This window comes from Pimephales promelas, chromosome 6 (genome assembly GCF_988280905.1).
Source record: "Pimephales promelas chromosome 6, fPimPro1.hap1.1, whole genome shotgun sequence".
Classification (NCBI taxonomy): Eukaryota; Metazoa; Chordata; class Actinopteri; order Cypriniformes; family Leuciscidae; genus Pimephales; species Pimephales promelas.
In genome coordinates, this window is record NC_142774.1 from 12,885,131 (window position 1) to 12,898,179 (window position 13,049).

At 41.4% G+C, this 13,049-nt stretch overlaps 1 protein-coding gene across 11 annotated transcripts in view; it reads right to left on the reverse strand.

Annotated features, from left to right (window-relative positions):
* tenm3 (teneurin transmembrane protein 3) overlaps positions 1-13,049 on the reverse strand; it is a 343,805-nt gene that overhangs the window by 24,785 nt on the left and 305,971 nt on the right. For all 11 annotated transcript variants that reach the window (XM_089132127.1, XM_089132131.1, XM_089132129.1 and 8 more), the window contains one exon: positions 12,702-12,845. In XM_089132127.1, the coding sequence (XP_088988253.1) occupies positions 12,702-12,845 (144 nt within the window). The remainder of the gene's footprint in view (positions 1-12,701; positions 12,846-13,049) is intronic.

Genomic DNA, 13,049 nt, shown 5'->3' on the forward strand with positions numbered 1-13,049 from the left:
CAGCTTTCACGGTGGGAAAAAAACGTTAAATTTTAACCACTAGTTTTTGAAATGTAAAGCATGTTGCTTCAGCATGTTTTCTCCATTCATTTGAGTAGGTCAATACTGCATAAATGTCATACAGCACTACATTAACACAGTTTATTAAGCAAACAGAAACAAGAGAATCCTCAAATACTAGATTAATCACCCCACATTGACACTTACGAAAGCCCAGAAATAAGGAATATGTGATTTTAAATGTTAAAAGGAAAAAGTAAATATTCTAAAGGCCTACTCCCAGAGACAGGTAGAGTTTATATTTACATTTCTATTCTTAGAAGAAGCACACACATCACATTTAATGGCAAGAGCCAGCTAAGAGAGCAGAGGATACATGACACCTGCTAACCCAGGCCTCACAATTTCATACAGAATGCTGAATTTAATGGGGTTGCTGGCTCTCGGTCCCATAGAGAAAGCAAACAAGACTGAGAGAGAGAGAAAGAGAGAGAGAGGGAGAGGAGATGGAGGGGATCAGGGAAAGACAAGCAATTCGTAGACAGAGCAGAAATAACATGTGCCACCACAAACCGCTGTCATCCACTGTGAGTGCTCAAATTAGAGTCCACCACAAGTCTCCCGTCAACTGTGAACTCCACTAACTTCCTACTGCCTTCTCAGCACAACCCCTCCCACAGAGAGGGAGAAATTGTGTTCCCAAAAGTAGCTGCGACACTGTCTACATCCGAACCGTCATAGAACCTCAAAAGTGTCCGTTTTGGAGTGCGCTACATTGGTAGCAACTTGCTTGCCACACAAATAGCACTATACACTTGACTCAATTGATTCCATTACAGTTTGAATCACGAACTCACACAAATACTGGGTAAAATTATTCATTTTAATTACTTGTCAGTAGTGAATAAAATATATGTTTATTTATAATTAATATTTCCCTCACCTCGTCCACCATCTTGGGTGAGTCTGTGATGCCTTAAAATGCTGCCTCTGTAGTAAGCACACTGTAAAAAAAACTTTGTACATTCTTCGCAAATGCGTTTGTCTGTTAAAAATAAGACTGGACGGAACCAGAAGTATTTGGGAGAGAGAAAGTGTTCTTGCGCATGTCGAGTCAAAGTGTGCAGGTGAACTCAAAGTGTCCAAGTCAATATAATGTTTTCTAAAAGCGCCCTCGCGATCACAGTTAGCTGCTTATTGTGAGTTGCTTTGAAAACGGCGGGGTGTTCGAGACTTTGGTGGGGGGGGGGGGGTCTTCAAAGCTGCACTTCAAAGGATGACTTCATGCTGTGCTCGCTAAATTATTCACATCGGGCAACGTGCTGGAATTCTGCATCTAGCTCCTCTGTGCGCTAATTATGAGTGAGATCAATGACGCCATCTTAAGCCCCCTCTCGGGTGTGCTTGGGCACCGGTCCACACAGCAGCCGCATCGCGGTCTAAACGTCCCCATAAATCTCAATATACCTCCTCCTCTGATCAACCACCCACCATCGATTAAGCCATTGACCGAGGGATTGGCCGGAAGAGCGAGAGGGATGGAGGTTCGTAGATGGAGGGCTAAACTACATTTAGGCTACTCTGTAGCGATCCTCCGCCAACAAAGACAAATTGGACAAAGGATGCTCGTTGGCCCTGGGAGAGACCCACGACTTCTCGGAGGAAGGTCGCTCCAACACGTGAATAAATAAAAACACATTTTCAATGGCTAATCGGAGCCATGCGCATGAGTCGCTCCTTCACGCAAATTACTCGTGGTTGCATTACAGTAATGAAACCCACACCGCACCTGTTTGATCAGCCGAACAAGGGCTTGTGAATAATAGTGCAAGCGGATACGCATACACCCACGTGCACAACAATGAATGTCTTCAATTACACATACTGTACACGAGTTATGACGGCCCCCAAATTGAGAACGGCTCACAATGTAGGGCGTACTGGATTATTTATTCAGGCATGTAGAGAGACAGCCCTCATCTCATAATGATTGTGTGTACATGTTCCTTTGATATGCGTGATGTGTGTTTATATATAAATCCGACAGAGGGGGACAGGGCATGAGTGGAAAGCAGTGATTTGCCAATAAAAGGCTGAATTGGAGTTTATAGCTGCTGTGTTTATGCTGGGTCCGAAACTGAATGAGATTACAGAGCTAGAGCTGAAGTCTACTCAATTTTCTTCCATTTACGCCTCACAAACCATCCGTCACCTCCTCCTTTTCTTTCTCTCAGCGTACCATTTCATGTCTCGCTTCTACTCCATTTCCCTCCCTTTTGTAAGAATCTGGTAAAACTGCAAATATATGTGAGATATATTTAAACAAGATTGTATTATACAGAAAACTTTGCTGCATTAAATAAAAAAGTCCTTTATGTATTGTTTTCTTTTGATTCCAGGCCTTTTGGTATTTTGAAGCAATACATCATTTCTCAAAGGATTTTTTTTTATCTGTACAGTCATAGTCACTGTGTCAGCCTATTTGGGGGGAAAAAAAATTTCTGTATGGAAAAGCGGCAATAAATCTTTGCAGAGACACGTGTAGCGTGTGGGTGTGTGTGCAGAGAGAGTGCGATTAGTGGTCATCGAGGATTACCAAAATCAATTTAATTTAATCATTTCGCCTCTCCCTGTGTGTTCATTTCTCACATCTCTATGCCATTTTTTTTTTTTTTTTGGTCATTAATATTTCATGGAGTAACTCCTTCCCGATTATTCAATTTGAATAATGGGAAAAAGAGTGTGTTTAGAGTCAGGACAAAACTAGTGAAAAGCAGGGGATGGTATATTTATTTATTTATTTATTTGAAGAGTTCAGATGCAAAAGCCTCTAAGTGCCATTTGAATTTTTCTTCTAGAATGATCATTTTTATCAAGCTTGTATATTTAAGTTCAGTGATTTCACTTAAATGGCAATGATAATTACCTATTAATTGTTATTTAAGTAAAATTACTGAACTTAAATATACAAGTTTGATAAAAAATCATCAATAAAGAAGAAAATTTCAAATGGCATTTAGAGGCTTTTGCATCTGAACTCTTCATTTATTTATTTTTGACCCAGAGTGACTTTACAATGCATGCGGCACTGCAGAGAAATCAAGGAGGAAATCTGCGAACATGCTCTTCCTCAATCAAACACTCTGTCTTTGAAGATTTCCTGACTGGAATAATTGCGGTCCCAAAGAGAGGTGTCTGAATCTCTCTCCCCCTGACCTCCTGCTGTTAGGTGGAGGGAGGGGAGGTACAGTGGCTGAGCACTGACAGGGCCCGATAAGGGCAGATGAAAGGAATCGGAGGCTGAGATGGTGAGAGCGAGTGAGAGAGGATGCAGGTAAACCCCGTAGGCAGCGGTGGTCCACATCAGAGAGCGAGGCGTGCTTGGCTCATGCAGCCCGATTCAAAGTTGCATTACATGCCTGCACATGACTAAAGCTAAACTCAATGGGATTTAGAAAGGGCAGTAAAGTCTAGTGCAGCTGAATTTGCTGTGGTGAATGTGTGAGTGCTTTTGTGTGAGAGGTGAGAGGCAAACGTGGGTGCAGCGGCCTTCAGGTAAAAATTGAAAAACAACGTGACGGAGTGAGATGTAAAGATGGACTCCAAATGTGATAACGCCACTTTTGTGTGTGTGCATGTGGACGAAGGTTAAAGTGGAGCACACACAAACACACACGCCCTGGGGCTGTCAAAATTAACCAGTTCAAATATTTAACGTAGGATCCGTTTTTTTTTATATCCGCGCCATGTACAGTACATCAGGTATTAAAGTGACAGCAGCCTAAGAAACCTGCTACTGTTTTGTCATTGATGTAAACCAAAGACAAAATCACTCACCTCTCTTGACTGAATAGCTTTTGTAGCTTTAATAAAGATCAATCTATAATTCAATTTATAATTTATGCAGTGAAGACTATAGTGTTTGATTATTCAAATTCTGTATAATTACATGTTAGATCTTCCTGAAAATCTTAAAGCACCGTTTACATGGGTCAAGGTTGCAACTGTTCTTCTTGGGCCAGTAGAAAAAACAAAACAAACAAACAACAAAAAAAAAAAAACTTAGCGTTGAGCCCTGATGTATTAAAGGGCACAGGTAAATATGACATTACAATGGGCTTATGTTAAACATTTTTTTTTATAGTTTTTAAAAAACTTAAAATAATGGCTTTCAATTATACTGTACTGTTCAATGGCTATAACTAATGGCCACAATTGAAAAAAAAAAAAAAATGCAATAGAGACAACACTGTCAGTACTGGTATCATAAATTTTCATATATTTTTACACCATCAAAATATATGAAAAACTTTAATGTTAAGTCTGATTAATCACAGAAAAATGTGTGATTGTTGACAGGACTAAAGTGCACACATACTCTATATTATAGCAGCAGGTGGTAGAGAAAGTAAGGGGGCTTTTCATAAGCAAGGGTATTTAGCGAATGAGCTCTTTAAGATAAAATGCGTGACTGAAACCAGCACTACGCTAGCTGTGGTATGTGGACACCCAAAGCTGAACACAGACCATGGGCCCCCCTGTGACGATCAGCAGCCGTGGTGCCCTCGAGAGCCACTAGAGGGCACCCTCTCCCCATGTTTGTTTCCCCATGGACTCTTTGTGTTTCATTATGTTCAGCTGTGTTTCATTATTGGTTATTGAGTTCCTTATTTAAGCCTGAGTTTTCCCTGTGTCCCTTGCGAAGTCTTGTTACACTGTAAGCGTGCAATTCCGAGCGTTCTTCCCTGTTCTGTGTCTCCGTGTTTCCCTGGACTCTTGACCCTTGCCTGTTTCCTGGACTGTTCACGAACCTGTGCTGCCTGCCTCGACCATTGCCTGTTTTGACCACGAGTTTCTGGATTGCCCCTTTTGTTTAAGTGTTTGCCTGTGTTCATGTCTGCTTGTTTGAATAAAGTGCTGCACATGGATCCGACCGTCTCTGTCCGTACGTTACAGAAGACTTCGCCAAACGAGGATCCAGCAGACTTTCTGCATCTATCCGCCGTGGTCAAGACCCGCTCTTCAATGCTAGCCTCTCATAGTTCTCAGCTGGCGAGACTAACTTCTCTCCTCGAGGAACTAGCTAGCTCCGTGCAATCATGGTCTCCGCAGAGCTCAAGCACAGCGGCTAATCAAGCCCAAACCCCCGCTGCACCTGTTCCACCGCAACCCAGTGTGAGTACCGCATGCAGTAATTCCAGTACGCCGTTTCCCGAGAAGTTTAATGGCTCACCTGAAGCGTGTGAAGGATTTCTGCAGCAGTGCAGTTGGTACATGAGTCATCGGCCCCAGTTATACGCCTCGGATACCGACCGCGTTTCTTTCATCTGCTCACTGTTGACTGGAAAGGCTCTGGAGTGGGCAGGCACGTTTTGGAAACCAGGTCGGATGTCGTTTCCTCCTTTCGACGTGTTTACCGCCCTGTTCAGAAAGGCTTTTGAACTCCCCGCAGAAAAGGAGGGTCTCGAGGAACTGCTCTTTTCCCTGCGCCGGGGAGTTTCGTATGCGGCGGATTTCTCTCACTCACTCCGCACGCCGCATAAGCCTCAGCTCGCTAAACTGTTTGATCCTCCCTTAAGGACCGTCAGAGGAGCTTCTAACCATATCGTTCCTGCCAAAACCACTCATCATGTCGGACCCCTCGAGCCCGTATCCCGCACTGGCCCTGTTAAAAGTGCTGTTCCTAAGACAGCGGAGGTGTCGCGGGTCGAACCGGAGTTTGAGCGCGTGCCAGCTGAATCAAGTGAGTCAAATAGCGAGCTGAGTGAATCAAGTGCCGAGTCAAGTGAGTCAAGTGCTGAGCCGAGTGAATCAAGTGTGTCCAGTGTTGAATTTAGTTTGTCCAGTGAATCTCCAGTTCAAGTGAGGGCTGAGTCTTCAGTTCAAGTGAGTGCCGAATCTTCAGTTCAAGTGAGCGAGTCTCCTCTTCAAGTGAGCGCTGAATCTCCTCTTCAAGTGAGCGCTGAAGCTCCTCTTCAAGTGAGCGCTGCATCTCCTCTTCAAGTGAGCGCTGCATCTCCTCTTCAAGTGAGCGCTGCATCTCCTCTTCAGGTGAGCGCTGCATCTCCTCTTCAGGTGAGCGCTGCATCTCCTCTTCAGGTGAGCGCTGCATCTCCTCTTCAAGTGAGCGCTGCATCTCCAGTTCAAGTGAGTGAGTTGTTCAGTCCAGCGAGTGTGTCTAGCCCTGTGACGCGCCGCCGCAGGAGGAGGAGAAGGAGGACTCGTTTGGTTCGCCAGGCCCCGGTGAGCGTGCCCAGACTCCTCGCTCTGCCGGCCCCGCCTCTGCTCCTCGCCCTGCCAGCCCCGCCTCTGCTCCTCGCCCTGCCAGCCCCGCCTCTGCGCCTCGCCCTGCCGGCCCCGCCTCTGCGCCTCGCCCTGCCGGTCCCGCCTCTGCGCCTCGCCCTGCCGGCCCCGCCTCTGCGCCTCGCCCTGCCGGCCCCGCCTCTGCGCCTCGCCCTGCCGGCCCCGCCTCTGCGCCTCGCTCTGCCGGCCCCGCCTCTGCGCCTCGCTCTGCCGGCCCCGCCTCTGCGCCGCGCTCTGCCGGCCCCGCCTCTGCGCCTCGCTCTGCCGGCCCCGCCTCTGCGCCTCGCTCTGCCTGCACCCTTCAAGCTCCGGGAGGCCTTTCCTGTACCAGTTCACCACCCAGAGGCTCCTCCCGTGAATTTCCCCAAGTATTTTTTGGGGGGGGGCAGTAGGTACTCCGTGGGGGCCATGGAGGTGATCCTGACATGGACCTCTGAGTCCGTGAGGGCCATGGAGGCGAGGCTGTCATGGACCTCGCCTGTGTCTGCTCCGCCCTGGCCGCCATCATGTCCTGCTCCTTCCTGGTCACCCACGCTCCACGGCCCCAGGCCTCTCCATGTGCCTGGCCTCCTGCCTCTCCATGGGCCTGGCCCTCCATCCCAGCCCCCGTTGTCCTCCCCCCGGAGCTCTTAGGAGCGTCTGGAAGCCGCTCCTTAGAGGGGGGGTTATGTGACGATCAGCAGCCGTGGTGCCCTCGAGAGCCACTAGAGGGCACCCTCTCCCCATGTTTGTTTCCCCATGGACTCTTTGTGTTTCATTATGTTCAGCTGTGTTTCATTATTGGTTATTGAGTTCCTTATTTAAGCCTGAGTTTTCCCTGTGTCCCTTGCGAAGTCTTGTTACACTGTAAGCGTGCAATTCCGAGCGTTCTTCCCTGTTCTGTGTCTCCGTGTTTCCCTGGACTCTTGACCCTTGCCTGTTTCCTGGACTGTTCACGAACCTGTGCTGCCTGCCTCGACCATTGCCTGTTTTGACCACGAGTTTCTGGATTGCCCCTTTGTTTAAGTGTTTGCCTGTGTTCATGTCTGCTTGTTTGAATAAAGTGCTGCACATGGATCCGACCGTCTCTGTCCGTACGTTACACCCCCATAGTGAATGAAAGATTTGATTAAATATCTCTTTTAATTAATAATATTTTCAACCCAAATGTAAAGATGCATATAATGTGGTTATTTTAATCGATATTTTGTAAGTAAATTAACTTTTGTATTAAATTTCCTAATGCCTCCCCCAATCTTATTTGCTAAGAAGTTGTCATGTGACCAATCTGAAATTTTGGTGGATAAAAGCCTATTGTACTGCTTGCTTGTAGTGTGCCATCAATGGAAATTCAGTTTTTTTTTTTAAGATGAAGATGCCAATGTTGCATTTATGTCAGGAAGAGGACCATTTACATCCAAATGTTATTTAATTTACACAGAACAAAGCTTAAACATAGATTTTAGAATATAAACTGTTTAATCTGACATTTTCATTAAGATTTACTAAATTTTAAGTGTTTTGTGTACATGCTATTGCACATTTAACTTAAATCGTGCCTAAATATCTGTTTGCAGTGATTAAGTAGTTCACTCCTTTATTTGCTTAATAAAAGCCTACTTTGAGATTCGGTTTATAGTGCATTATTTTCAACGTGTTTATTGCTAGCACTGCAAGAATAGACGTACTATAGCGCAAGTAATTAGAGTGCAATGTATCGTTCAAACCATGTTTGTGAAAATACTTTTTCTATCTACATTTAACATTAGACGTATTAATCAGTATATAAAGAACATTACGTAATAAATAATGTTATAGTTGGGGAAATTATTTGTAGATGGCAAGGACAAAAAAAAAAAAACATTGAAATTACTATTTAACTTTTTATTTGATTATTATAAAAATTGTTCAATTGTTTTTAGTAGATTACTTATTTTAAGAAAAATATAAAAGTTAGTCCAGACTTAAAGAGGAAAACCCTGAACCTCCAAACAGTACATTTGATCAGATTCAGTCACATGGCCTTCTGCCATACATTGGTATCTAAATGTATAAAAATATTATGGGAAAGTTACAACATCTAATCTTACCTTTTAATATTCATTTCAAATTGGGCTCACTGATTATTATTAATATATATTTTTTTAATTTTCAGACACCACAGCTTTGGCTGGGAGGATCCTATACCCTCATCTTTGATGACTATTTTGATGACTAAAATGTAAAGATAACTATAAATGAACTATAAAATAATGTAATTAACCAGTTAAAATAATGTTATCAACCAGTTAGCGTCAATTTAGTGTATCTGTTCAGAACGATTAAACTTAAGTTTAGTTTTTAAACTGTAGTAAATTTTAGTTTTCATTTGTGTTCCTGTTTTTGAATTTGTTTTTTGAACCGGTCCACTTCCCTGCTCAGCATAAAGGCATAATGAGCTCCAAGAGCCACTCATAATAATTTATCATTGTTTATGCATGAGTCAACACCTATCTTAAATATAAAAAATATATAATATTAAATCAGCCCTGGTCTAGATGCCAGTGGATACTGTACAAATTTTTATGCCGAATTGTGCAATCAAATACTTTTATATAATGATCACTAAACCATATATCTGGCAAATATTTCCTACACAGTGCTAGTGTAATGTTTTCGCTTCCTGTCGGGTCCTGATCAACCTGTCAGGGTTTATTTTGCGATAATGACCAGCTGACTGTAGATTAACTTAGTTGCTTTAGAAAAGACTGTGGATGTGAACAGATGGAGAACGCTAAAATAGTGAGAGTGTGTGTTTTAGTTTGTGGCTGGGCGTTGTCTGGATGCAAGCATGCATGTGTTTTCTCCGTGAGACAGCATGAAAAGTGTGGTGACAGGGTGAGGTCACCAGAGACGGGAAGCTAATGCAAACAAACACTCCTACACTTAACCAAACCTCAGAGGACCATACTGGTCTTATTACGTTCTAGACAAGAATATAGACACACTGAAAGACGTTTAGGCCTAAAGCTTACAGCTAGGCAGATTTCAGATGGACACTTACAATAACATGCATTGTAGCTCCCTTGCTGCACACACTAAATGTTCAACATTTATGGATCTGGATAGCTACTATTAATTTCTATTAGGTCGTTGCAGCCATTTGGAGACTACTGACAGTAGTGGTCTCAAATGGCAGTGTGCTCTTCTGGAAGAGTGATGTGAGACAGATCCTACTCATACTAAACATTGCACAGGAAAATAGTGGCAGGCACTTTATTTTACAGTCCTGTTTTGCAAGTACATACTATGTACTTATTGTAGTAATGACTCAAACTAATAACTAGCTAACTAATTAACCCCGAACCTACCGCTAAACCTAACCTTAACCCATGATGTTACTCAGTATTTCTGTCTGTTAGTAAATTGAAAGTGCACGTACTGTAAAATAAAGTGCAACCAAAAAGTGTTTGCCTAAAATGCTATAAATAAAATAATAATATTATTATTTGGTATTAATATATTATACAACTTTTTAATGTTTTGAAAAAACCTTTATTAATACATTTCCAGTTTTCACTTACATTTTTAAGTTTTAGTCATTCTGTTATTAGCTTTTGTCATTTGTTATTAAATATATGTTTTTCAATTCTATTTAAATCCTTTAATTTTATTTAATTTCAAAACTGAACAGAAAAATTAAAGCATTTATATTATATATATATATATATATATATATATTTAATTCAATATTTAATTTTCATCTTTTTATTTTATTTTCAATTACACAAAACATTTTTTTAATAGTTTTAGATTAAGTTAAAAACAACAACATTATTATTATGAAATCTCACTCAACTTCTCTCTCTCTCTCTCACACACACACACACACTGGAAAGCACTGACTATTCAGGGCTCATATATATATATATATATATATATATATATATATATATATATAATTCAATATTTAATATTTACACAAAACAATTTTTTAATAGTTTTAGATTAAGTTAAAAAAACAACAACATTATTATTATGAAATCTCACTCAACTTTTCTCTCTCTCTCTCTCTCTCTCTCTCTCTCTCTCACACACACACACACACACATACACACACACTGGAAAGCACTGACTATTCGGGGCTTGAACTGTGGAACTAAGAATCCACAATCATGAATCAATGACATCCATGAAAGCTTGAATAGACTGCAGCAGTGCATTCTGGGATACACTAGGTGGGGAAGACACCTTAATCACCAGGTAGTAAGATATACTGCGGATCAGGAGGTATAGGGGCTGCTGCAGGGGCAATGCAAGGGCAACAGGCAAGGAGATGAAAGATGAACAGTTGGCTCTCGGCCAGTGATGTAAAGAGGACTTAGTGTCAATCAAGATGCCATAAACCAAAAAAAAAAAAAAAAAAAAAAAGAGGGCCTGGGCAACTAGGGCTGACTTTGCGGCCATCCTATAGTATGCACTTTCTGTATGTATTGTGAAAAGCACTATACAAATAAATTTGAATTGAATTGAATTGAATAGTATTTTATTTTTTTGCAAATGAATGTTCAGCATTTTATTTACAAAGAAACAAAGCTTCATAAGAGTTAGAACTTTTAAATACATAAAACAAAACATTAAAAAAAATACTTTGAATCAAAGTAAAAAATAAAATCACTGCAACAAAAGCTAAATCAAAGTTAAATGTTTCTAACAGAATGAAGAGAGCTGTGCCATTTCCCACCAGTCACTGCAAATTCATTTGTGTCGGTATCAGAAAATGTTATTGGCATCTCATCATGCCATATTGCCTGTGGGATGAGTTCTCCCACACAGACAGACAGGTCACATTCTTCTGACATGTGATGAGTGCTTCATGACTACACAAATCATTATGTATTTGTGTTGATTATTTTGTTTCAGTTAACTTCTCAACCTTTGTTTTCAGTCTTATTCTGTTATAGTTAGTTTACTCTGTTATTCAATCAACAGTTTTTATCTTAGTTTTAGTTTATGATAATAACTCTGTCAGAGGAAATGAAGGAAAAGGTCTTATGTTGATTTATAAATAATAATTGTCTGTTAATCTGTTAAACACAAATTCTATATATTTTAAATCTATAATCCATACTACACTCTCAGATTAAGATAAGCGGTCTAGTACAATTCGTCAATGCCCTCCGTGTTTCGCTCCAGGGAGTTAATTTCCACGATCATTACACTGCACATACCTCCATCAGCGGCCCACTTCACTGCGTAATATATGGCCTGCCCTCATGAATCCACCAGCTCCTGGCTGTCCATCACTGTCTGCGGCTGTCCCAGTGAGGAACAGTTTTATTTTTCTCTCACTAAAGTCTGTTCTTTTTCTATGTGTCAGATCTCACAGACTTCCGTATAAAGCATTGTGCTAAATATACAATATATATTCAAGGACTTCTGAATCCATACCATAGAAACAGACCAAAATGTAGGCCACTAGCCCCTCTACTGAAGCTCTGCAATAAACTACAAAAGTTGTATTGATTAAACATGTGCATTTTATATTTAAGCCCTACAGTAACGAGGAAGAGATTTGTGAATAACATATTTTGGTCTGTTCATCACTCAAACCAATAGAACGGCTTCAGAAGACAAGAAATGTAAATTGTATGAATTACTTTTTTTGTAAAAATAATTCTGGTCCGGAATGACACGAAGGTGAGTAAAAGATGACAAGATGCTTAATTAGTGGTAAACGTCTTTACTGAAACGAAATGGTAGCCATTTCAGTTTCAGTAGGAGCTTAAAACAAACATTTAACCCTGGAGTTCTCTCGCCACTATCATTACAGGGCTATGGAAACTAAGAACTGTTCATCATATCCCCTTATAAGGGCTCAAGGGTGGTGAATAAACAGGTTCAACCTTTAAGCAAGGTACATGGGGACAACCTCTGCTGATCACCCTTTTAAAGCCAAGACGAGGGATGAGACTGCGTAAGAATTCATCAAGGCAGTCTTTCCCCAATGACAGGTGGCCATAAATGTTTGCTGCAGAGAGCACTCCAGACTGCTTCATCTAGGTGAAGGTCACTAACATGGAAATGTCAAATGTCTCTTCATTGGCATGCTTGAGACAATAAGAACGATGTGCCGCTCCAACTCCACTTCATCAACGCCATTTAAAAGCAATGACACTAATGAGCGCTCATTTACTCCCTATTAAAGGTTTTAAACCTTATCTCATGTTAATAACTATTAACAGGCAGATAATGGACCTTATTTAGAGGAGGAAAGGCAAATGTGTTTAAATTGATTTTTGTTTAAATTTGGGAGTGCGTGGGCAAAAACGTGATTTCAGCTGATTGCCAAGATCAATGAGCTGTGCATATTAAATCAGTGTAGGAGTGAGATATTTGTGTTATTCACTGGAGAAGTCAAAGTTTAGAGGTGGGCTTACCATTCTGAACATCCAAAATGTGGTGTTTGTCCAGCGTCCATCCTCCCATGTTTGAGGCGTCAAGTTCGTAACCTTGCAGAATGGCTGTTCTTTTCTCCCACAGGATCAAATCCAAACAGGACTCATACTCAAATCCCACAGACACTTCAGAGAGACAGAGAGAGAGAGAGAGATTGCTGTTGTTCATGCATGCAAATGTATTGTATAAACATCATATCAAATGCAGCCTTCTTGAGAACCAGTGCAAAGTAATCAATACAGACTAAGTCTAAACAACACATTAAGAGGCATGCAGATAAATCATTACATAAACATTGAGCTGATAAACCGCAGTCGTTGCCAGGCCTA